The sequence below is a fragment of the Ranitomeya imitator genome, chromosome 5, assembly GCF_032444005.1.
Source record: "Ranitomeya imitator isolate aRanImi1 chromosome 5, aRanImi1.pri, whole genome shotgun sequence".
In the NCBI taxonomy this organism is placed as follows: Eukaryota; Metazoa; Chordata; class Amphibia; order Anura; family Dendrobatidae; genus Ranitomeya; species Ranitomeya imitator.
The window spans coordinates 560,230,294-560,256,855 of NC_091286.1; the positions used below are offsets into that span (position 1 = coordinate 560,230,294).

Sequence of the window (26,562 nt, forward strand, 5' to 3'; positions counted from 1 at the left end):
TCTAACGAGAGACAACACTATGAAATGACTATAAATAACAAAAATAACAACATAACCCGATATGTAAGGGACGGTTCAGTGTGATAATTTATATATACTGTAAGGCAACGCTTACTGTATGTGTTGGGGGACACTAACCTAGCAACGGGATTCAGTCACACAGGCACGATTTTCTCCATTAAACAGTCCATGCGGTGTATTTGCATGTCATAAACCTCCATGTTACACATCACACACATATAGTTCATAGTGGACGGCTTCCTTCATTTGACAGACACTACACCCGCCAGTCCTCTTCTGACCAGATACCGGGGTTGTCCGTGCGCCGTATTAATGTCTTTACTCACATAGCATTACACGACATTAGACTGCAGTCTCTAAACACGCCGGACAATACTCCGTTCAGTTACCGTGGGCGACCGCACAGTTCATTAACTGACCCTCGTCAGTGCGCACAGTCCCCCATATTCTGGGTTACCTTCCAGGAGCTCCTGCTCCACACGCTGACTCCTCGTCAGTCCTCTCTCCTGGGGAAACTGCCTTACTGGGATCATCGTCTCAGCAGATGCCTTTTTAAAAGGGCACTCCCGACAGTCTAGACCCTCAGAAGGTCCGTAGCTTCTCCAACGCAGTGCCGACACAGACTCTGCACACACACATGCTCTCCCCTGTGCTCCTCAGGAATCCAGTCCCCACGTGGGACCTTTCAACACAGCGACCATGCAGGTCCACGGCCTCTCCATGTGCTATTCAGGATGTCCGTCCACTCATAGAACCACCCAACACACAGGCTTTCAGGTCCATGGCCTCTCTATGTGCTCTTCAGGAATCCGGTCCTACTCCCAGGACCTTCCAACAAACAGGCTATCCAGGACTTTACACACCGACCATGTGACCAGACCTCAGTCACATTATATCACTGTAGCCACCCCCGTAGGTGGGAGATGTGTGTAGTTAGTCAGTCCAGCTCAGCTCTCCGACTAACCCTGTAAGCCCCCCATTATAAACTACACAAACACTTGTGGAACTATAAGTCCCAGAACAACAACATTTTGGGCTCACAGCGCAGAGGACCTCCTCTGTGACCCATACTGGCCATTTACAATAATGCCAGTCACTGTCTCACCATCACAGTTACGCTTGCGACTGCCATGCACTCCCATGACCTCAATACACCTACGTGCATATTCTGAGAACATACAGCGCCCCCTGGCTGTAACAGGGGTCACTGCCTCACAATACCCACAGTATATGTAATCTGTATCTTGGTCGTCATAAAAGAGGGGGCCTAGACACATTTCTTGCAGTGTCCACACCTGCTGATACAGTATGTTTTATTCATTAGAAAAAACATCACATAAAAGAAGTTCTAACCAACAACTCTTTGCCAGCAACATAGAAAAACTATGTCTATACACAATGGCGCATGCCCTTAATATGGTGTTCCATGAACGCAAACAAACAAAGTTTCACTCTGTAGTGCTAAAGCATGTAAATATGAAATATGAATAGCATTGCTGCTCTAGATAATAAGAAAAAAATGGAGATACTTAGCACATAATTTAGCCAATTCATGCATGCCCAGCAGCCAATGACAAGACGATCTCCAGTTTTGCTGGGAACCTATCATATAAACAACATTCTAAGGCTAAAGCCTAAATTTACAGGTAGGTAGGATCCTGCTGTAATTAAAACCACTACAGGCTGGAGGGTGGAGTGCTCAGTCAGAAAGCTAATGTACAAATAACAAAAGACTAACTGGCACTTCCAAATCAGTAAACTGGTGTGCATAGTTGCAAACTAAGAGTAGCCAATGCCATCTCTATACATAACAAACAAATAAAATTGCACTCTGTAGTGCTTAAGCATGTAAATATGAAATATGAATAGCAATACTGCTCTAGATAATAAGAAAAAATGTAGATACTTAGCAGGTAATTTGGCCAATTCATGCATGCACAGCAGCCAGCGACAAGGCGATCTCTGATTTTTCTGGGAATCTATCTAGTGTGAACACCTCTCTAATAGAGATGGGCAAACCGGAACAGTAAAGTTCAGCGTCCGTACCGAACACCTACTGTTCTGGCATAGACACAGACTTCACCAGGAAGTTTGTGAAACTGTTCAGGTGTTTCTCAAGCTGTCATGTGTATGACAGCGCGGCAAACTTCTTCTGATTGGCGGTAAAATCTTTATCGCCGGTTAGAGAGCCGCGGTTCCAACAGTGTCAAATGATAGTGTGAGCCCCATCAGCCACTGGTCACTGGCGTCGGCTGATGGGACTATTGCTCCCATCAACTGACACTTGCTGCCATTAATAACAGCGAGAGCATGTGGCGGCTGATCAGGGTATTCATCAGCTGTCACCTGTGCTCTAAAGAATTTTAAATACAAAACAGCATAGGTTCCCCTGTATTTTTGATAACCAGCCAGACAAAACTGACAGCTGGGGGCTGCATCCCTCAGCTCTCAGGTTAGCAAGGCTGGTTACCAAGAATAGAGGGGTCCCCACGCTGTTTTTTTAAATTATTTAAATAAATAATTAAAAAACGGCATGGATTCTCCTCCATTTTTGACAAGCAGCCAAGCTAAAGTAGACAGCTGAGGGCTGGTATTCTCATGCAGGTAATGGGCCATTGATATTGCCTCTCACAGACTAAAAATAGCAACCCACAGCTGCCCAGAAAAGGCACATCTATTTTATGTGCCAATTTTGGTGCTTTTCTCAGTTCTTCCCACTTTCCCTCTGGTGGTTGCAAGTGGGGCCATATTTGTGGGGTTGACACTTTCACTTTGTATTGTCAGGTGACATCAGGCCCATGGGCTGTAGTGATGGCTGGATGGAAGGATGGATGTAATCCATAGTGTCCCATGACATAATGCATCTGTGAGACATGTGTTCTTCATCATGAACGGTTGCACCATGCTACTGTTCATGCTGAAAAGCAAGGAAGAATGAGCTGCAGCGAGTATGCCCCTGAACTACGGTGATCACCTCTCGAAATTTCTCCCGGTGAACTGCAGTGAATTCACCGCTGCACAGTGAGACTTTTTCTCACTGTGGGAGTGGTGATCTCACTGAGGCCACCGCAGTTCATTGGTCCGTCTGGAAATGTAGCCTCAGTGACCTGCAATAACCTCAATGACATCACAGCTATTCACTGAGGCTGCACTCGCAGCAGCACATTCATCAGCAGCACATTCATCAGTGGTTCTTAGCCTGGACAGTTGCATCTTGGTACCGTGGCTCAGTGGTAAGCTCTGCAGCGCTGGGGTTTTGAGTTCAAATCCCACCAAGTACAACATCTGCAAGGAGTTTGTATGTTCTCCCAGTGTTTGCATGGTTTTGCTCCAGGTTCTCCGGTTTCCTGCCACACTCCAAAGACATACTGATAGGGAATCTAGATTGTGAGCCCCAATGGGGACAGAGATGTCTGTAAAGCGCTGCAGAATTAATAGTAACATAGTTATTAAGGTTGAAGGAAGACTTTAAGCCCATCTAGTTCAACCCATAGCCTAACCTAATATGCCCTAATACGTTGATCCAGAGGAAGGCAAAAAAAAACATGTGGCAAATAGTAAGCTCCACCTTGGGGGAAAAAATTCCTTCCCGACTCCATATACGGCAATCAGACTGGTTCCCTGGATCAACGCCCTATCAAGGAATCTAATACAGGTCCTTCTCAAAAAATTAGCATATAGTGTTAAATTTCATTATTTACCATAATGTAATGATTACAATTAAACTTTCATATATTATAGATTCATTATCCACCAACTGAAATTTGTCAGGTTTTTTATTGTTTTAATACTGATGATTTTGGCATACAACTCCTGATAACCCAAAAAACCTGTCTCAATAAATTAGCATATCAAGAAAAGGTTCTCTAAACGACCTATTACCCTAATCTTCTGAATCAACTAATTAACTCTAAACACATGCAAAAGATACCTGAGGCTTTTATAAACTCCCTGCCTGGTTCATTACTCAAAACCCCCATCATGGGTAAGACTAGCGACCTGACAGATGTCAAGAAGGCCATCATTGACACCCTCAAGCAAGAGGGTAAGACCCAGAAAGAAATTTCTCAACAAATAGGCTGTTCCCAGAGTGCTGTATCAAGGCACCTCAATGGTAAGTCTGTTGGAAGGAAACAATGTGGCAGAAAACGCTGTACAACGAGAAGAGGAGACCGGACCCTGAGGAAGATTGTGGAGAAGGACCGATTCCAGACCTTGGGGAACCTGAGGAAGCAGTGGACTGAGTCTGGTGTGGAAACATCCAGAGCCACCGTGCACAGGTGTGTGCAGGAAATGGGCTACAGGTGCCGCATTCCCCAGGTAAAGCCACTTTTGAACCATAAACAGCGGCAGAGGCGCCTGACCTGGGCTACAGAGAAGCAGCACTGGACTGTTGCTAAGTGGTCCCAAGTACTTTTTTCTGATGAAAGCAAATTTTGCATGTCATTCGGAAATCAAGGTGCCAGAGTTTGGAGGAAGACTGGGGAGAAGGAAATGCCAAAATGCCTGAAGTCCAGTGTCAAGTACCCACAGTCAGTGATGGTGTGGGGTGCCATGTCAGCTGCTGGTGTTGGTCCACTGTGTTTCATCAAGGGCAGGGTCAATGCAGCTAGCTATCAGGAGATTTTGGAGCACTTCATGCTTCCATCGGCTCAAATGCTTTATGGAGATGAAGATTTCATTTTTCAGCATGACCTGGCACCTGCTCACAGTGCCAAAACCACTGGTAAATGGTTTACTGACCATGGTATTACTGTGCTCAATTGGCCTGCCAACTCTCCTGACCTGAACCCCATAGAGAATCTGTGGGCTATTGTGAAGAGAAAGTTGAGAGACGCAAGACCCAACACTCTGGATGAGCTTAAGGCCGCTATTGAAGCATCCTGGGCCTCCATAACATCTCAGCAGTGTCACAGGCTGATTGCCTCCATGCCACGCCGCATTGAAGCAGTCATTTCTGCCAAAGGATTCCCGACCAAGTATTGAGTGCATAACTGAACATTATTATTTGTTGGTTTTTTTGTTTGTTATTAAAAAACACTTTTATTTGATTGGATGGGTGAAATATGCTAATTTATTGAGACAGGTTTTTTGGGTTATCAGGAGTTGTATGCCAAAATCATCAGTATTAAAACAATAAAAGACCTGACAAATTTCAGTTGGTGGATAATGAATCTATAATATATGAAAGTTTAATTGTAATCATTACATTATGGTAAATAATGAAATTTAACACTATATGCTAATTTTTTGAGAAGGACCTGTATATATAACCTGTAACATTAAACTTTTCAAGAAAGGCATCCAGAGACCTCTTAAATTTAAGTAATGAATCACTCATTACAACATCATTCGGCAGAGAGTTCCATAGTCTCACTGCTCTTACAGTAAAGAATCCGCGTCTTTAATTATGCTTAAACCTTCTTTCCTCCAGACGTAGAGGATGCCCCCTTGTTCCTGTCTCAGGTCTATGATTAAAAAGATCATCAGAAAGGTCTTTGTACTGTCCCCTCATATATTTATACATTAAAATAAGATCACCTCTTAGCCTTCGTTTTTCCAAACTAAATAGCCCCAAGTGTAACAGTGGTGTAGGTGTTTCTATTATACTTTTCCTCTGATTGCTCCGCTCCACTGGTTTTGGCTTATATATAAATTAAACCAAAAATATTGAACAGCGGAGTATATTTCAAATATTTAAACCAATAAAGAACAATAATATCCCTAAAATATAACTTTTAACATTTATAACGTAAAATTACCTGTATATTAGGGTCAGGAGAATAACACAATCTTAACCCTTTACCCCCAAGGGTGGTTTGCACGTTATGGACCGGGCCAATTTTTACAATTCTGACCACTGTCCCTTTATGAGGTTATAACTCTTGAATGCTTCAACGGATCCCGGTGATTCTGACATTTTTTCTCGTGACATATTGTACTTCATGATAGTGGTAAAATTTCTTTGATATTATCTGCGTTTATTTGTGAAAAAAATGGAAATTTGGCAAAAATTTTGAAAAAATTGCAATTTTCCAACTTTGAATTTTTATGCAATTAAATCACAGAGATATGTCACACAAAATACTTAATAAGTAACATTTCCCACATGTCTACCTTACATCAGCACAATTTTGGAACGAAAATTTTTTTTTTGTTAGGGAGTTATAAGGGTTAAACGTTGACCAGCAATTTCTCATTTTTCCAACACCATTTTTTTTAGGGACCACATCTCATTTGAAGTCATTTTGAGGGGTCTGTATGATAGAAAATACCCAAGTGTGACACCATTCTAAAAACTGCACCCCTCAAGGTGCTTAAAACCACATTCAAGAAGTTTATTAGCCCTTCAGGTACTTCACAGGAATTTTTGGAATTTTTAAATAAAAATTAACATTTAACTTTTTTTCACAAAAAATTTAATTCAGCTCCAATTTGTTTTATTTTACCAAGGGTAACAGGAGAAAATGGACCCCAAACGTTGTTGTACAATTTGTCCTGAGTACGCCGATACCCCATATGTGGAGGTAAACCACTGTTTGGGCGCATGACAGAGCTCGGAAGCGAAGGAGTGCCATTTGACTTTTCAATGCAAAATTGACTGGAATTGAGATGGGATGCCATGTTGCGTTTGGAGAGCCACTGATGTGCCTAAACATTGAAATCCCCCACAAGTGACACCATTTTGGAAAGTAGACCCCCTAAGGAACTTATCTAGAGGTGTGGTGAGCACTTTGACCTACCAAGTGCTTCACAGAAGTTTATAATGCAGAACCGTAAAAATAAAAAATCATTTTTTTTCACAAAAATTATCTTTTCGGCCCCAATTTTTTATTTTCCCAATGGTAAGAGAAGAAATTGGACCACAAAAGTTGTTGTACAATTTGTCCTGAGTACGCTGATACCCCATATGTGGGCACTGTTTGGGCGCATGGGAGAGCTCGGAAGGGAAGGAGCGCCGTTTGACTTTTCAATGCAAAATTGACAGGAATTGAGATGGGACGCCATGTTGCGTTTGGAGAGCCACTGATGTGCCTAAACATTGAAACCCCCCACAAGTGACACCATTTTGGAAAGTAGACCCCCTAAGGAACTTATCTAGAGGTGTGGTGAGCACTTTGACACACCAAGTGCTTCACAGAAGTTTATAATGCAGAACCGTAAAAATAAAAAATCCTTTTTTTTTTCACAAAAATTATCTTTTCGCCCCCAATTTTTTATTTTCCCAAGGGTAAGAGAAGAAATTGGACCCCAAAAGTTGTTGTACAATTTGTCCTGAGTACGCTGATACCCCATATGTGGGGGTAAACCACTGTTTGGGCGCATGGGAGAGCTCAGAAGGGAAGGAACGCCGTTTGACTTTTCAATGCAAAATTGACAGGAATTGAGATGGGACGCCATGTTGCGTTTGGAGAGCCACTGATGTGCCTAAACATTGAAACCCCCCACAAGTGACACCATTTTGGAAAGAAGACCCACTAAGGAACTTATCTAGATATGTGGTGAGCATTTTGACCCACAAAGGGCTTCACAGAAGTTTATAATGCAGAGCCGTAAAAATAAAACAAAACTTTTTTCCCACAAAAATTATTTTTTAGCCCCCAGTTTTGTATTTTTCCGATGGTAACAGGAGAAATTGGACCCCAAAAGTTGCTGTCCAATTTGTCCTGAGTGCGCTGATACCCCATATGTGGGGGGGAACCACCATTTGGGTGCATGGGAGGGCTCGGAAGGGAAGGAGCGCCATTTGGAATGCAGCCTTAGATGGAATGTTCTGCAGGCGTCACATTGCGTTTGCAGAGCCCCTAATGTACCTAAACAGTAGAAACCCCCCACAAGTGACCCCATATTGGAAACTAGACCCCCCAAGGAACTTATCTAGATGTGTTGTGAGAACTTTGAGCCCCCAAGTGTTTCACTACAGTTTATAACGCAGAGCCGTGAAAATAAAAAATTTCCCCCCAAAATTATTTTTTAGCCCCCAGTTTTGTATTTTCACGAGGGTAACAGGAGAAATTGGACACCAAAAGTTGTTGTCCAATTTGTCCTGAGTGTGCTGATACCTCATATGTGGGGGGGAACCACCGTTTGGGCGCATGGGAGGGCTCGGAAGGGAAGGAGTGCCATTTGGAATGCAGACTTAGATGGAATGGTCTGCAGGCGTCACATTGCGTTTGCAGAGCCCCTAATGTACCTAAACAGTAGAAACCCCCCACAAGTGACCCCATATTGGAAACTAGACCCCCCAAGGAACTTATCTAGATGTGTTGTGAGAACTTTGAGCCCCCAAGTGTTTTACTAGTTTATAACGCAGAGCCATGAAAATAAAAAATCTTTTTTTTCCCAAAAAAATTATTTTTTAGTCCCCAGTTTTGTATTTTCCCAAGGGTAACAGGAGAAATTGGACCCCAAAAGTTGTTGTCCTATTTGTCCTGAGTACGTTGATACCCCATATGTTGGGGTAAACTCCTGTTTGGGCACACGGGAGAGCTCAGAAGGGAAGGAGCACTTTAACTTTTTCAACGCAGAATTGGCTGGAATTGAGATCGGACGCCATGTCGCGTTTGGAGAGCCCCTGACGTGCCTAAACAGTGGAAACCCCCCAATTATAACTGAAACCCTAATCCAAACACACCCCTAACCCTAATCCCAATGGTAACCATAACCACACCTCTAACCCAGACACACCCCTAACCCTAATCCCAACCCTATTCGCAACCGTAAATGTAATCCAAACCCTAACCCTAACTTTAGCCCCAACCCTAAATGTAGCCTTAACCCTAGCCCCAACCCTAGCCCTAGCCCTAACCCTAGCCCTAACCCTAGCCCTAACCCTAATGGGAAAATGGAAATAAATACATTTTTTTAATTTTTTAATTTTTCCCTAACTAAGGGGGTGATGAAGGGAGTTTGATTTACTTTTATAGCGGGTTTTTTAGCGGATTTTTATGATTGGCAGCCGTCACACATTGAAAGACGCTTTTTATTGCAAAAAAAATTTTGAGAGCTATAATTTTTCCATATTTGAGTCCACAGAGTCATGTGAGGTCTTGTTTTTTGCGCGACGAGTTGACGTTTTTATTGGTAACATTTTCAGGCACATGACATTTTTTGATCGCTTTTTATTCCGATTTTTGTGAGGCAGAATGACCAAAAACCAGCTATTCATGAATTTCTTTTGGGGGAGGCGTTTATACCGTTCCGCGTTTGGTAAAATTGATAAAGCAGTTTTATTCTTCGGGTCAGTACGTTTACAGCGATACCTCATTTATATAATTTTTTTATGTTTTGGCCCTTTTATACGATAAAAACTATTATAGGAAAAATAATTATTTTTGCATCGCTTTATTCTGAGGACTTTAACTTTTTTATTTTTTTGCTGATGATGCTGTATGGCGGCTCCTTTTTTGCGGGACAAGATGATGCTTTCAGCGGAACCATGGTTATTTATATCTGTCTTTTTGATCGCGTGTTATTCCACTTTTTGTTCGGCGGTATGATAATAAAGCGTTGTTTTTTGCCTCGTTTTTTTTTCTGACGGTGTTCACTGAAAGGGTTAACTAGTGGGCCAGTTTTATAGGTTGGGTCGTTACGGACGCGGTGATATTAAATATGTGAACTTTTATTGTTGTTTTTTTTATTTAGATAAAGAAATGTATTTATGGGAATAATATATATTTTTTTCTTTATATAGGAATTTTTTTTATTATTTTTTTTTACACATGTGAAATTTTTTTAAACTTTTTTACTTTGTCCCAGGGGGGACATCACAGATCGCTGATCTGACAGTTTTGCACAGCACTCTGTCAGATCACCGATCTGTCTGAGAGCACTGCAGGCTTACCAAGCACCTGCTCTGAGCACTTGGTAAGCCACCTCCCTCCCTGCAGGACCCGGATGCCGCGGCCATCTTGGATCCGGGCCTGCTACAGGGAGGGAGGTAAGGAGACCCTCGCAGCAACGCGATCACATCGCGTTGCTGCGGGGGTCTCAGGGAAGCCCGCAGGGAGCCCCCTCCCTGCGCGATGCTTCCCTGCACCACCGGCACACCGCGATCATGTTTGATCGTGGTGTGCCGGGGGTTAATGTGCCGGGGGCGGTCCGTGACAGCTCCTGGCACATAGCGCCGGAAGTCAGCTGCGATAGGCATGTACTATGGAGGACAAAGAATGAACTTCAATCCAATATTGCAGCCAGCATGCAGCCAGCGGGTAAGGAAAGGGTGAATCAAACACCCGAAAACCCCGCCTCTATGGCTGAAAATTGTTCCCTCCAAATTCAGGTGACAGAGTCCCTTTAATTTCTTTCTTTGGTTTCCGGCTTTTACCCTGCTTGCTATTTAAAGAGGTTGCCCACTAGTTTTACAATTACATTAATTGCCTATCCTTAGGATAGGTCATCACTGTCTGAATGGCTACCATGCACACTGCCCTCCTGACAGTTATTTACCATTTCCATTATTTTAATAATATTTTCTGGCTACCTCTTCTGTTACAACACCTACCAGACCAAATGATGTCATAGGAGGTACGGAAAAAACCCACAGGTGCAGTGAACTGTTTTCCTAGTGTAATTCTGTATTTAGTTTTTGGCGAGCGACGTGTTAGTGGTTTCTCTTTTTACATCACAAAATTAAATGAATAGAAGAAAACCACAAGAAAATGGATTCAACTGTAAAACATGCCGTACCATTTATCAACCCAACAGCAATAAATAATGGCCTTTCTGGAAAGAAGAATGAAAAAATCTGGAGATAATTGCTCTAAATCCCATTTACTATTGTGGGTTTTCCCAGTGTAATAAAATCATGAATCATCTGGATCCTTTCATACTGCCTTAGTTTCATACCCATAAACGTGCATAGTAAACGCGCTAATGGGCCATCATTTCATCAAAGAATTTCTGTTATATGAACAAATCAGCAGCTAAAATTTACCACTGGATTTTATGTCAATTTTCAAAACAGAACAGCCATTTTTTTACTTGTTAGATGATATAGGGTCAGACAGTCATCCCATAACTCTTCCCTGTCCGATCCTTTTTTTTTTTTGTGGAAATGTTACCAGTTGGCTCACAGTTATCAAAACTGGCATACCGTAATATGCAAGAACCTTTAGGCTATGATCAAAATAGGCATTTTTTTCAATGTTTTTTAATGCACATTTTCAGCTGCGTTTTACTACTGTACGGTACAGCACGTTGTTGAAATAAAGGACAAAGGTTTTTTTTATTGGAAGACTTGTGTGGTGCTGCTATTTTCTTCCTGTTTGGATTTCCACTCATGTTTTTTTCAAGCAAGCACGCCTTATTCCAGTGGATTACCGTTTGGTGGGTTGTCGACTCAGCTCATCCTACTGGACTCTGTTAGACTGCTCAAACAGTGAGTACTCACCAGTTTCTTAGTGCCATTCAGCTTTTTTCTTGTTTTTTTATGGACTGCAATGATGATGGTGGTGCTGGAGGCAATGATGATGGTGGTGGGGGCAATGATTATGGTGCTGGAGGCAATGATGATGGTGGTGGGGCAATGATGGTGGTGGGGCAATGATGATGGTGCTGCAGGCAATGATGATGGTGCTGGAGGTGATGATGGTGATGGGGCAATGATGATGGTGCTGGAGGCAATGATGATGGTGCTGGAGGCAATGGTGGTGGGGGCAATGATGATGATGGTGGTGGGGGCAATGATGGTGCTGGAGGCAATGATGATGGTGGTGGGGGCAATGATGATGGTGCTGGAGGCAATGATGATGGTGGTGGGGCAATGATGATGATGGTGCTGGAGGCAATGATGGTGGTGGGGGCAATGATGATGGTGCTGGAGGCAATGATGACGGTGGTGCGAGCGATGGTCCTGGAGGCAATGATGATGGTGGTGGGGGCAATGATGATGATGGTGCTGGAGGCAATGATGACGGTGCTGGAGGCAATGATGATGGTGGTTGGGGCAATGATGATGGTGGTGGGGGCAATGATGATGATGGTGGTGGGCGAAGCAATGATGATGGTGCTGGAGGCAATGATGGTGGTGGGGGCAATGATGATGATGGTGCCGGAGGCAATGATGATGGTGGTGGGGGCAATGATGATGGTGGTGGGGGCAATGATGATGGTGCTGGAGGCAATGATGGTGGTGGGGGCAATTATGATGATGATGGTGGGGAAGCAATGATTATGGTGGTGGGGGAGGCAGTGATGATGGTGGTGGGGGAGGCAATGATGATGGTGGTGGGGAAGAAAGCAATGATGGTTGTGGTGTAAAGGACAAAGATGGTAGTGGTGGAAAGGACAATGGTGGTGGAGGAGGCAATGATGGAGGAGGTAATGAGTACAATGGCGGAGGGGGAGAACAATGATGATGGTGGAGGGGGCTGCATTATACCATTTCAGGGGGGCTGCATTATACCCTATGATGGGGCTACATTATAATTCTGTGGGGGGCTGCATTATTCCGAGGGGGCTACATCATACTATGAGGCATTATGCCCTATGAGGGGCTACAGTATATTCTATGGGGGGCTGCCTTATGAGGGGTTGGCATTATACTCTGAGGGGGCTACATTATATTCTGTGGAGGGGCTGCATTATATGTGGGGGCTGCATTATTCTCAGGTGGCTACATCATACTACATGAGGGGAGCTGCATTATGCCCTATGAGGGGGCTACAGTATATTCTATGGGGGGCTGCCTTATGAGGGGGTTGCATTATACTCTGAGGGGCTACATTATATTCTGAGGAGGGGCTGCATTATACCATGAGGCAGCTACATTATATTCTATGGAGGGCTGCATTATACCTTATGAGCGGGTTGCATTATATTTTTGGGTGCTGTATTATACCCTATGAGGGGGGCTGCATTATATTCCATGAGGGAGGCTACATTATATTCTATGAGGGAGCTGCATAATATTCTATGGGGGGCTGCATTATATTCTGTCGGAGGCTACATTATATTCTGAGGGGGCTACTTTATATTCTATGAGGGGGCTACCCCAACCCCTGCTACATAATTAACCCTGCTGTTCTGTTGGTCAAAAATGACCGACTTTGAACTTCAATATTCTTTAAAATATTCAAGATGCGGCTCTGAAACCCGTGGCCGACCGATCCATCCTCATTTAAGTCAATCAACCACAAGTTTCAGAACCGCATCTTGAACACCCCAAAAAATACCAAAGTTCAAAATAGGTCTCCCCAGACCGAACAGAACAGCAGGGTTAAGATGTGTACTACCTTATATTATGCCCTGATATTAGCGCTTTTTACCGCACAATTGATGGTCTTGAATTTATTTCTATGTAGCTACATAGTGGGCCCCAAGAATTAATTTCTCTAGTGGGCCCAAGGTGCTCCAGTCCGACCCTGTATACACATGTGAATGTTTGGACAGTTTTGGAACCGATGTGGAAGTATTTATTTCCATCACCATAAAAGTACTATATCATACCATCAACATTAGTCCCAGTCCTTTTCGTAGGAAGTCAAATAATCTAATATCTAAAGACCAAAATGGACTACACTCTCTGACTGGAGTACATTTCTTTTATGTGTTGCACAGGTTCATTAACTGGCACAAACCTCTCACTGGTTTTGAAGCATCTTACTCCACCTGGAAAATTGTTGGCTTACTTGGCTTAAAGAGGTTGTCTCATGACAAATTGTGGCCTATAAGGCAGTGCAAAATGCCGCTAAGTAGTAGCAGCTCCAGCACTGACTAACCCAGCCTACACAGTCACATGTAAAACTTTAGGCACCCCTGGTCTAAATGGCTGTTATTGTGAACAGTCAAGCAAGTTGAAGATGGAATGAACTCTAAAAGGGCTAACGTTAAAGATGACACATTTCCTTTGCATTTTAGGCAAAACAAAAAAATATGAATGATATATAATACTATATATACATATATATATATATATATATATATATATATTAAAATTACAAAAAGGAAAATAGGCCAAAGTAAAAGTTTGGGCACCCTCCATGGATAGTACCTAGTAGCACCCCAGCGGTGCCCAAACTTATATATGTGTTACATATACAATTTATTTGTTATTTATAGATAGAGGACTCTCTCAGCAATCGCAGTGACCAGCTGATCACAACACTGGCTCCTCTACAGAAAAGGATTGACTGTGAGATGATCCCTTTTCCAAGGTCACATTTGATCTGGTAAAAGAGCTGAATATAATGAGACATGTAATATGGTAGGGTGCAAACACCAAGAAGGAAATACAGAAAGGGAAAAAACATTTTTAATATTTAAAAGGTATATTACATTTTCAGCTAAGAAACAAGAGGATTGCTCAAAAAGTAACGTGACTTATCACTAAGTATAATAAAATACCATACATGTATAGAAACCGCAACAAAGATTATTGATTGCATTTTAAAAATAACCATTATTATAAATCAATGATACTGTCCGTGTGTAATCATAGCATCTAAGAATGTATGTGTGTACTGAATGTATGTAATATATAGTTGGTGTATGTATGTTGTATAGATGTGTGTTGTATAATGGGTGTGAGTACATGTGAGCACTGTATGTGTGCATGTTTAATATACTATAGATGTGTGTACTGTATGTTTGTGCTATGTGTGCTCTATGTTTGTGTTGTGTGTGCTGTATGTGTTGTACATGTGAGCACTGTATGTGTGTATGTTGAATATACTATAGGTGTGTGTACTCTGTGTTATGTGCGCGCTCTATGTTTGTGTTATGTGTGTGATCTATGTTTGTGTTATGTGTGTGCTGGTTGTGTTACATGTGTGACGTTTGTGTTATGTGTATGCCGTATGTTTGTGTTACGTGTGTGCTATATGTGTGTGTTGTACATGTGAGCACTGTATGTGATGAATATACTATAGGTGTGTGTGCTGTATGTTTGTGTTATGTGTGTGCTGCATGTTTGTTATGTGTGTGCTGTGTGTATGATGAATATACTATAGGTGTGTGCGCTGAATATGTGTGCTGTATGTGTGTTATATGTGTGTGCATGTGTGATGCATTGTGCTCACACACATTTTGTTACCTGTATTATAAATATAAAAGAAATATTCATGAAATCCACTCTTCTTTCATTACTTCAAGTGTGTGCCATGTTATTATAGGGGTTGTCCAGAAATACTATATTACCTAATGTGACAAGAGAAATGAAGAAATGATAGTGCTCACTGAGTAGTTACCGTGCCCACACTCCGAAAAGCCAGCGAGTACACTACTCAAGTGCAATAATTTCATAATACTTGGTGTCCGTGGGCCAGCCTCAGCAATGTTACCACCCAGCGTGCCCAAGGGTCTCAGCACCGGCGGGCAGAGTATGCCTGAACAACTGCCTTAAATTCATGCTCACAAATAGAAGTAGTGTTTTTGATGGATGACCCTTAGAGCTTGTCTATCACAAATGTTGGCAGCTAGGACCCCACCTTTGTTGGGATCCCAGTGTATGGCAGTGCATTGTCACCTCTGTTGGGAGCTAGCAATACCAGGTGTTTATAACTCCCATGCTATCAATGGAGAGCTCAGTATACATATATACCCCCCATTCCACCAGTATAACTGACCATGGCATTTACCGTTCAGCAATGGTGTCCATGTTTCAAATCCGTCGGCGTCAACATCTCTATAAAGTTTTCATTTGCCGGTTTCCATTAAAAACCTGACTGTTGTGTCCTAAAAATCATTCATCCAAAACTGCCAGAAATGTCTTAGATACGTCCTTTACATTTACGTCCAGTGTCCTCAGGTAGTGCCACAATTCACATAAGTTCATTAAATAAAAAAATTACAAAGTACAACACATTTTTTACATCCACAAATACATTTTTAGAGGTTTGATAAATGTTATTTGGGCGCTTGTTCATGGCACAAAATTGAAATATAAAAGTAAAATATAGTATTAATAGTAAACGTAAACCCTGGGAGCTGTGCTCCAACGTACAGAAACTGACATGGTTCAGGCTTGTACAAAATGCAATTTTTATAGAATGATCCTGTATCTAGCTGTTTCTTAATATTGCTAACTAGTCAGACTGAGGGCGGCCATAGATACAAAGATATATCACTGGCAGGCGACGTTCACAAAAAATCATCCGAGTTTCATTAGGAAAACTTAGGCAATTTTTTTTCATCCGTTATCCGTATACCATCCGTTTTTATACTTCAGCAAATATTGACAAGACTTACGGTAATAGTTTCCTATGATAAAGAATAGCAATGCAACCATTAAAATCAGCTGCTGTACGGTGCTTCCATTTTTTTGTGCGACCATAGACTTGAACGGGTGAGTCTCGTCTGACACAGGGAAGACAATACTGCAGGCTGTGTTTTTTTTTTTTTATGCGCACATTCGGTCCATGAGTCAAAATTTGCACTGTCCCATTGAATAACATTGCTCTGGGTGTTTTCCGTTTGCTGCCTGTTTTTTCACGGACAGCACTCCGGCAGAAGATATGGTAGTGTGAACTTGGCGTTGAAGAATTTTTTCTCAAAAGACATTTATCACCAATCAGTGTGAATTTTGTATGGAGTCGTGGTGGCGTCTGTAGGTGAATACCCAGCTCTGGCACCGGCACTCCGGAGCGGAGCGTGCACCTCCATGTATTGCTGTGCGGCTGCACGCTCCGCTCCGGAGTGCCGGCGCCAAAGCTAGGTTTTCACCTTCGAGACTCGGCCGTATCTCGCATATGTGTGATCCTGGCCTTAAAAGGGCTGCATGGGTACCTCCAACTGATGGATTCACAAGAATACCAGTATCAACAATCAATCTAATACCAGTATCAACAATCAGTCTAAGGCCAGTCTCACACGTCCAGATAATTCCGGTACCGGAAAAATCGGTACCGGAATTATCCGTGTCCGTGTGTCTGTGTGTATTAAAATACTTACCCAGCTCCCTCGGCGCTTACATCCTTTCAGCGTCGCTGCTTGTCCTGCATGAGCGGTCACGTGGTGCTGCTTATTACAGTAATGAATATGCGGCTCCACCCCTATGGGAGGTGGAGCCGCATATTCATCACTGTAATGTGCGTCAGTGTCTCCGGTACATGAGGAAACTGTCACCTCACGTACCGGAGCCACTGATGTGTGAAACCGGCCTAAGAGCTAGTGCCTTCCATTGTTTTGAAGGATAGCACTCATCCCCACGTTATTCTACAAGGCCGTGCACACGTCTGTGTTTTTCCTCCGACCGAGTTGGTCCGAGGAAACAAAAATTGTAGCATGCACAAGTTGCATTCAAATGATCGGATCGCGCTCACCCATACATGTCTATGGGTCTGTGGAAAAAAATCGAACCGCACTCGGATGACATGTGAGTGTGGTCAGATTTTCACTCACAGACTAAACCGAGAAGATGAAGATTTTTTTCCCCCATATGAGAAAATCAGATCACACTATGACTGCACTCTGGTCAAACTCACTCTTAGCATAAACATCCTGATTCGGTTGTGTGACCCTAGCCTTATGCTAGTGTTTTAAAGGGCATATATTATTGATGACTTTCTTTAGGATTGGTCAACCATATCAGATTGTGGTGGTGTAACCTCCACCGATCAGCAGTTGTAAGCTTCAGAGGGTTAACATTGATCGGAGCTGAATAGCACTACTCAACATGTAGTGTCCACTGCTGGGCCCTGCAGAGCAGCTCCTATGTAAGAGAATAGGATCTGACCTGCAGTGGGGCGGCCACAGTTAATAATTTCTGCAGTTGGGGTTTATTAATAGTTTTGCAGTTTTTGACTTTTACAAACTCTTTTTTTCCGCACATTGCCGGCTGATGACTCAGATTAACCAAGAATCTGTCAGTGACCTTGTTCTGAAGAGTTTTTTGTAACTCTTGTATCTGTCTTTTTCTGAGCTTCTATCAGCTGATTTATGACTGCATGAAAGCTCACTTCAACTTTAACATGGGTTATGTTAGTAAATCAGCTGAAAAGAGCTTAGAAAAATGACTTCTTTCAGTCAGCAGCTGTTAATGTGCAGAGCAACAAAGATCTTGTAAAAGCCAATGGCTGCAAAATGTGTAATGAAAACCACTAAGAACAATTATTTATAGAACAAAATACATGTATTTAAAAGAAATCTGTCAGCAGGTTTTTGCTACGTCATCTGAAAGCAGCCTGATGTAGGCAAAGAGAAGCTGAATCCAACGATGGCTCTGTATGTACAATGTCTATAGACAGTGAGCTGCTTATCACAGGAGGGGCGGAGTTGGACTGACATGAATACAATGCTGTTGTCAGGGCAATAATAACCACCAGATGATAAAAACTTCATTGTAAGTAACAAATCACTGAAATCTGTTTTTTAACCCCTACCTCATGCATCCTAATGTCAGGATTACATAGCAAAAAACCTGCAGACAGATTCCCTTTGAGTATAGAAAAGAATATTCCCAAAGGCGTCCGTATCCTTCTAAGTGGTGATATTTGGATTTTTCAGTATCTGTGAGAGGTATAGCAGGGGAGGATTCCCCAACATATACCACTGATGGGTGCCACTATACAGATGTAGGTTTTGTACTGGATGCCTCGGTGTGGACCAGCGCATTATATTCAAGGCAGTCATGCACACACTGGCCCATTAGGCCTACATTGGGTGACCAAGTGACCACTGACATGTTAGATGTATGTGCCCGGAGCAATCCTGACGTTTCAGACAAGAGGATGTTGCAAAACGCTGGAGGAAAGCAGCCTAAGGCCTGTCCCACACGTCCAGATAATTCCGACACCGGAAAAATCGGTACCGGAATCATCCGTGTCCATGTGCTCACGTGGCACATCAGTGTGGCACACGTGCGGCATCCGTGTGCCGCCTGAGGACCACACGGACCGTGCAGGAGAGACAGCGCTACACTAAGCGCTGTCCCCCCTGCGTGGTGCTGAAGCCGGCATTCATCTCTTCTCCACCGCAGGAGAGAAGAGATGAAAGATCAAGTTTTTGTTATTTTTTGTTAAAAATAAAGTTTGCTGGTGAGCTCCGGCCTCCCATCCCCCGTGCGCCGCCCGGCCCCTTGCATAGAAATACTCACCTAGCTCCCACGATGTCTCCTCTCAGCGCTGGCAGCTTCTCCTGTATGAGCGGTCACGTGGTGCCGCTTATTACAGTGATGAATATGCGGCTCCACCCCTATGGGAGGTGGAGCCGCATATTCATCACTGTAATGTGCGGCACCACGTGACCGCTCATACAGGAAGAGCTGCGACGCTGAGAGGATGGAAGCGCCGAGGGAGCTGGGTAAGTATTTTAATACCAGCGGGCGGGCGCACAGGGGGTGTGAGGGGGGATATTAACGGGAACTTTATTTTAAAAACAAAAAAAAATTTAAAAAAATGATTTTTCATTCCTTCTCTCCAGCGAACGCTGCTGGAGAGAAGAAATGAATGGGGCTTCAGCACCACAAGCTGGGGGGACAGCGCTTACAGTAGCATCCGTGTGTGGTACGTGTATTACACGGACCCATTGACTTTAATGGGTCCGTGCGATCCGTGCGTTCCCACAAACACTGACATGTCTCCGTGTTTTCCAAACGGACACACGGTCCGTGAAAACACGCTGACATGTGCAGAGACACATTGATTTTAATGTGTCTACGTGAGTCAGTGTCTCCGGTACGTGAGGAAACTGTCACCTCACGTACCGGAGCCACTGATGTGTGAAACCGGCCTAAAGTATTCTATCCGATGGAGGTCTCAGCTGTTCTGCATGTGCCTGGTTATCACTATGTGCTGCGTATAATAACCACTGAGCCTCGCCTGTATAGTCTATGTGCTGGGCATAATAACCACTGAGCCTCGCCCGTATATTCTATGTGCTGGGCATAATAACCGCTGAGCCGCCTCACCCGTATATCCTATGTGCTGGGCATAATAATCACTGAGCCTCGCCCGTATAGTCTATGTGCTGGGTATAATAATCACTGATCCTCGCCAGTACAGGTCCTTCTCAAAAAATTAGCATATAGTGTTAAATTTCATTATTTACCATAATGTAATGATTACAATTAAACTTTCATATATTATAGATTCATTATCCACCAACTGAAATTTGTCAGGTCTTTTATTGTTTTAATACTGATGATTTTGGCATACAACTCCTGATAACCCAAAAAACCTGTCTCAATAAATTAGCATATCAAGAAAAGGTTCTCTAAACGACCTATTACCCTAATCTTCTGAATCAACTAATTAACTCTAAACACATGCAAAAGATACCTGAGGCTTTTATAAACTCCCTGCCTGGTTCATTACTCAAAACCCCCATCATGGGTAAGACTAGCGACCTGACAGATGTAAAGGCCATCATTGACACCCTCAAGCAAGAGGGTAAGACCCAGAAAGAAATTTCTCAACAAATAGGCTGTTCCCAGAGTGCTGTATCAAGGCACCTCAATGGTAAGTCTGTTGGAAGGAAACAATGTGGCAGAAAACGCTGTACAACGAGAAGAGGAGACCGGACCCTGAGGAAGATTGTGGAGAAGGACCGATTCCAGACCTTGGGGAACCTGAGGAAGCAGTGGACTGAGTCTGGTGTGGAAACATCCAGAGCCACCGTGCACAGGCGTGTGCAGGAAATGGGCTACAGGTGCCGCATTCGCCAGGTAAAGCCACTTTTGAACCATAAACAGCGGCAGAGGCGCCTGACCTGGGCTACAGAGAAGCAGCACTGGACTGTTGCTAAGTGGTCCCAAGTACTTTTTTCTGATGAAAGCAAATTTTGCATGTCATTCGGAAATCAAGGTGCCAGAGTCTGGAGGAAGACTGGGGAGAAGGAAATGCCAAAATGCCTGAAGTCCAGTGTCAAGTACCCACAGTCAGTGATGGTGTGGGGTGCCATGTCAGCTGCTGGTGTTGGTCCACTGTGTTTCATCAAGGGCAGGGTCAATGCAGCTAGCTATCAGGAGATTTTGGAGCACTTCATGCTTCTATCGGCTGAAATGCTTTATGGAGATGAAGATTTCATTTTTCAGCACGACCTGGCACCTGCTCACAGTGCCAAAACCACTGGTAAATGGTTTACTGACCATGGTATTACTGTGCTCAATTGGCCTGCCAACTCTCCTGACCTGAACCCCATAGAGAATCTGTGGGATATTGTGAAGAGAAAGTTGAGAGACGCAAGACCCAACACTCTGGATGAGCTTAAGGCCGCTATTGAAGCATCCTGGGCCTCCATAACATCTCAGCAGAGTCACAGGCTGATTGCCTCCATGCCACGCCGCATTGAAGCAGTCATTTCTGCCAAAGGATTCCCGACCAAGTATTGAGTGCATAACTGAACATTATTATTTGTTGGTTTTTTTGTTTGTTATTAAAAAACACTTTTATTTGATTGGATGGGTGAAATATGCTAATTTATTGAGACAGGTTTTTTGGGTTATCAGGAGTTGTATGCCAAAATCATCAGTATTAAAACAATAAAAGACCTGACAAATTTCAGTTGGTGGATAATGAATCTATAATATATGAAAGTTTAATTGTAATCATTACATTATGGTAAATAATGAAATTTAACACTATATGCTAATTTTTTGAGAAGGACCTGTATATTGTATGTGCTGGGTATAATAACCACTGAGCCTCGCCCGTATATTATAACACTGTTATATCGGGGTGATATCAAAGCCGTGCCTTATATCGCTATAGTTGTACAGCTGAGGACAGATCTTTGCATCTATGGCCACCACAGGATTAATAAGACTTCCTCTCTACTGCACGGTTCACACCGAGGGCCGGCCTGTGATTTAGGGGTCTCTCCGGCTCGTCGTCCCCCTGCTCACCTCTGCGGGGTCCGGCCTGTACTTCAACCAGCAAATCACCCAAGTGACCACCACAGAGAAGAGGGCCAGCACACTGGCCACTGACAAGCATATAGGTCCCGCAGGGGAGGGCGCAGGGGCCCCGCTGTATCTGTTCACAAACACCAGGCCTGCAAACAATAAAACCACCATAGCTATGAAGGAGAACACCACACACACGCAGCCCGCAGTCAGGACGGCCCTTTTACAGCTCTGGCAGCTCTCATAACCTCTGCTAGGAGAGGGAGCAGTCGCTGGCTGTGCTTGGTTCGAGGCCGAAAAGGATCCCTGGCCTCGAGTAGCTGCTGCCGCCGCAGAAGCGGCGTCCTGCCCCGGCTGTAGCGCGTAGCGATATTCCGCAGCTGCATGGAGCACAGCGCCACCTGCCGTGCCGTGGTGGTACTGCAGCTCCCGCTGCACGGGAGGATGATGGTGGTAGATGGGAGGGAGGATGTCCTGCGGGTACGGGTCGTCCTGCCGCACGTACATGGGGAAGGCCTCCGCCACCTTCGTGTTCACAGGCAAAGCCTCCACCCTGGAGTCCGGGACCACGGTCCGGTGCCGGCATATTGGGCAGCAGAGGCGCCATGGCCGGTCTTCCCTGCGGTGGAGGGTGCTCAGACACTCCTGGCAGAAGGTGTGCAGACACTCCAGGAGCTTCGGGGCCCTCCGGTCCAGGTCAAAGTAATTGTAGCAGATCTTACACTCGTACTCCTCGTAGGAAGGGGTGAGGTCAATGCACTGGGTCACGGCCATGCTTGTCTTCATGCCATGCCCTGTGCCCTCTCTCAGGTGATGAAGCCTCTTATGGCAGGTGGCACGGCCTGCAACAGAAAACACCATTAATTCTGTACGGTACGTGCCCAGTGGCTCAGGTACTCACAGTGCAGGTGGGGGACATGCCACGGGGGTCCGAATGTGGTAGTGTGCCTTCACGTCTAACGATAGGGGCGACAGCGACATAGGTCACGTCATTAAAGGGGTTATCCGGTTGCAGAAGACCCCTAGCTGCAATTTGTTTTTAAAGAATGATGGCTTTGCTCGTCCTCCCCTGGTCCAGCATCAAGTCTCTGCCATTTCTCCCGGTGTCTCGTTGTCAGCGCTGCAGCCAGTCAGGAACCTCATTGGCACTGCCCTGGCAGATGCGTGCGATGCTCAGAGCCCAGTGATTGAGAGCCCAGTGATTGGCTGCAGCAGTGCGACGTGACGTCAACACTGATGGACAATATCTGACATCGGGAACAATGGCAAAGAGTTGGACCTGGGCAGGGTGACTAAAGCAGAGATTTGTTTTTTTTTTTCTTAAACCAGAAAACTCCTTTAGGGGGAGGGTTACATGGCAACATTGAGATCAGTGTGGCATTACATCCTGCGACTGCAACACAAAGTAGCAAATGTTTCTGAAGTTGGGACGAAACAGTGACTTTGTCTACAACACGTGTGACACTGGCAGAAATTGCTCTGTGTGGCTGTTAGATGGCAGCATAATTCAGGTGTATGGGACCACGCTGCGGCTGTGCGTGGCATCCCGCCACATTCACCAGCATTACAGTGCAGTGTAACGGCGGCACAGAGCACTCCTGGGCAAATGACAAAGTCAGAGGGGCGTATAAATCGGAATACGATGCACGGACTGGCCGGCGGTTCTCCTGACCCGAGGGTGCCAGCTGCATAGAAATACAGGCAGCTGTCAGGCTTTGCTCAGGAGAGACACTGGCCAGTCCGTGCACTGCGCTCCGATCTCGCTCCGATTTATACGGCCGTCAGACTTTGCCCTAAACATGTTGGATTTTCTGTTGCCGGTTGCACGCTTATAATGCATGTCGCATGCAACTTGTCATGCAGTTTTATTAAGCTCCTTTCACACTGTGTTTTTGCCCACGTTCGTTGGCCCTTGCGTCCGAACCACCCTGCAAAACGGGTTTCAGACATATGTGCCGACGGAGCTGTAGATAATAATGGTTCCGATGGAGAGCGCATGAGCCGTGTATCATTTTCGGGTGTATACACTTACTGGAGACCGACACTCAGATGCAGTCTGCTACATTTGGGGGTCCACCTCCAGTAGGCATATACACCAGAATATGATACACGGCAGAGATCACGCTCTCTATATGCACCATTACAGTGTACGGCCCCGTTGGCACATATGTCTGAAACTCGTTTTGCAGGGGGTTGGGACTCAAGCCTTGACGGGGCCAACGAACATGGCAAAAATGCAGTGTGAAAGGACCCTTACATTAAGGCTACGGTCACACCATCAGTATTTGGTCAGTATTTTACCTCAGTATTTGTAAGCCAGAACAGAAGTGGTGACGTGTTTCTATTATACTTTTCCTCTGATTGTTCCATTTCTGGATTTGGCTTACAAATACTAATATAAAATACTGACCGTGTTACCGTAGCCTGAAATCGCAGCTCAGATAGTCTCACAACAAGCTAGAGTAATGTTTTTGGTCGTGTGACATGTTGCTGTGTAGCTTTAGATTGAAATGCTACATTACAACATTTCTCACAAGATCTGGGCTACATAGCAACTTTGGCCTCGAGGCATCATGTCAGAGAAGTCCTTTAAGCAGAAAATGTGAGAAATTTATGACTTTGCACATCTATTTTAAAATTGTAGTTTGGCCATAAAATATCAACTAGTCCACTGACAACTCACACACAACTTGGGTTCCATAATGACAAAATCGCTTGTGCGCCTCCACAAAAATTGTAGCAGGTTTGGTTTTCTGTCCACAGTTGTGTTGGGTTATGCTGCTCACCGCAGGGCGACCACGGACACCGGCATTAGGTGCAGTGTAACATGTTGTGTGACCGTAGTCGCTGTGCTGCCCGTTGGTAGGACTGGCCCAAGTTGTGTTGCGTTATGCTGCTCACCTCAGGGCGACCACGGACACCGGCATTAGGTGCAGTGTGACATGTGTGACCGTAGTCGCTGTGCTGCCCGGTGGTAGGACTGGCCAAAGTTGTGTTGGGTTATGCTGCTCACCGCAGGGCGACCACGGACACCGGCATTAGGTGCAGTGTGACATGTTGTGTGACTGTAGTCGCTGTGCTGCCCGGTGGTAGTACTGGCCCAAGTTGTGTTGGGTTATGCTGCTCACCGCAGGGTGACCACGGACACCGGCATTAGGTGCAGTGTGACGTGTGACCGTAGTCGATGTGCTGCCCGGTGGTAGGACTGGCCCAAGTTGTGTTGGGTTATACTGCTCACCGCAGGGCGACCACGGACACCGGCATTAGGTGCAGTGTGACATGTTGTGTGACCGTGGTCGCTGTGCTGCCCAGTGGTAGGACTGGCCCAAGTTGTGTTGGGTTATGCTGCTCACCGCAGGGCGACCATGGACACCGGCATTAGGTGCAGTGTGACATGTTGTGTGACCGTAGTCGCTGTGCTGCCCGGTGGTAGTACTTGCCCAAGTTGTGTTGGATTATGCTGCTCACCGCAGGGCGACCACGGACACCGGCAATAGGTGCAGTGTGTCATGTGTGACCGTGGTCGCTGTGCTGCCCGGTGGTAGGACTGGCCCAAGTTGTACTGAAGTTGTAGTTAGCTGAGACGTTTCTTGTTATGGTAAAATGCGCAAATGATGTGATTTACTATCAGAACAACCCTCGCGGCCGTGTGCGATTATAGTCATGTGTCTTCTATAGTTATCTACCGTGCAATACATTTCTGCTGTAGCAGTGCCATATGGATGAAGACTTGGGTGCGAGCTGCCCCTATCCAGCACATATGTGGAACATCATAAAGGGCTATGGTTATGCACGACCTCATAAACCAGGCGGCCTGACATTAATTCTAACACTAACCATGGAAATATATTGAATAAAATGACTAGCTGATCACAATGGAGGTGTACTCACAAGTCCCCGGAGGAATAAGGAGCTGTCACTGGTAGAGATGCACTGGCCGGCCCGTCCGGCATTAGTGAATGTGACCAGTCATCGATACGTAGTGATGTTCAGGGTATCAGCGTCCGCTCTGGATGACAGTAGTGCTCTTCATCCGACTCCTTCCTTTGTCTCCTCCTTGTGATGCTCGCTTGGAAAGATGTTTTTCTCTCTTTTGAATTCATATCATTCTTGTGCCACCTCGAGCCCTTGTCGCTTGCTGAGAAGCCATGGCTGGCTACATTTTTCTCGCAGGCTCGCCATCACCATATAGTCATGTTCCCCAGTAGCCGATGCCTTTCTGATTTTGTAACAAAGGCTGCATCTGCTGTGCTCTCTGCTCGGTGTCTTCTGCTCGCTGCCCTGTAATGTGATGTAACGCACAGGCTTTGTATGCCGGATTCCTCTTGCTAATGTGCAGGATCTGACTGGTCTGGAGGAGAAACAAAAAGCAGCATCTTTCACCTTTCCTTCTCCTTCCTTGCAGCTGATTTATTTGTATACAAAGGCGAAGCGTCCCCGTGCGTGATATTTATACAGCATGCAGTCAGTGTATACTGTACATAGTCTGTGTCGCCTCTCATTGGATAGAGCGGAGCGTAGGAAAAAAGCCATCAGGTAGAAATGGCTTCATTTCGAAAATGGGGAACCAGACTGAGGAATATTTTAAGGCTTCACATTTTAATGCTTGTCAATCATATGTCTAATTACAATGCAGTAACTCCCAGGGCTGTGGAGATGGTAAGCCAAACCTCTGACTCCTCAATGTCCATGACACCGACTACACCAAAATGGGCTCCGACCACGACTGCGACTCCACAGCCCCGGAAACGCCACACTTT

General features: G+C 44.7%; 1 protein-coding gene across 1 annotated transcript; it reads right to left on the bottom strand.

The window, feature by feature from the left end:
• Window positions 1–21,568: 21,568 nt before the first annotated feature.
• RNF228 (ring finger protein 228) lies at window positions 21,569–26,246 on the bottom strand. The gene is made up of 2 exons (XM_069768090.1): window positions 25,694–26,246; window positions 21,569–22,644 (listed from the first exon to the last, which is right to left on the bottom strand). The coding sequence occupies exon 2, from the start codon at window positions 22,586–22,588 to the stop codon at window positions 21,767–21,769; it is 822 nt and encodes a 273-aa protein (XP_069624191.1). The 5' UTR covers window positions 22,589–22,644; window positions 25,694–26,246; the 3' UTR covers window positions 21,569–21,766.
• Window positions 26,247–26,562: the final 316 nt, after the last annotated feature.

Bases quoted from the DNA above. Each gene is read 5' to 3' on its own strand.
- RNF228 (XM_069768090.1), bottom strand. From the start codon at position 22,588: ATGAAGACAAGCATGGCCGTGACCCAGTGCATTGACCTCACCCCTTCC.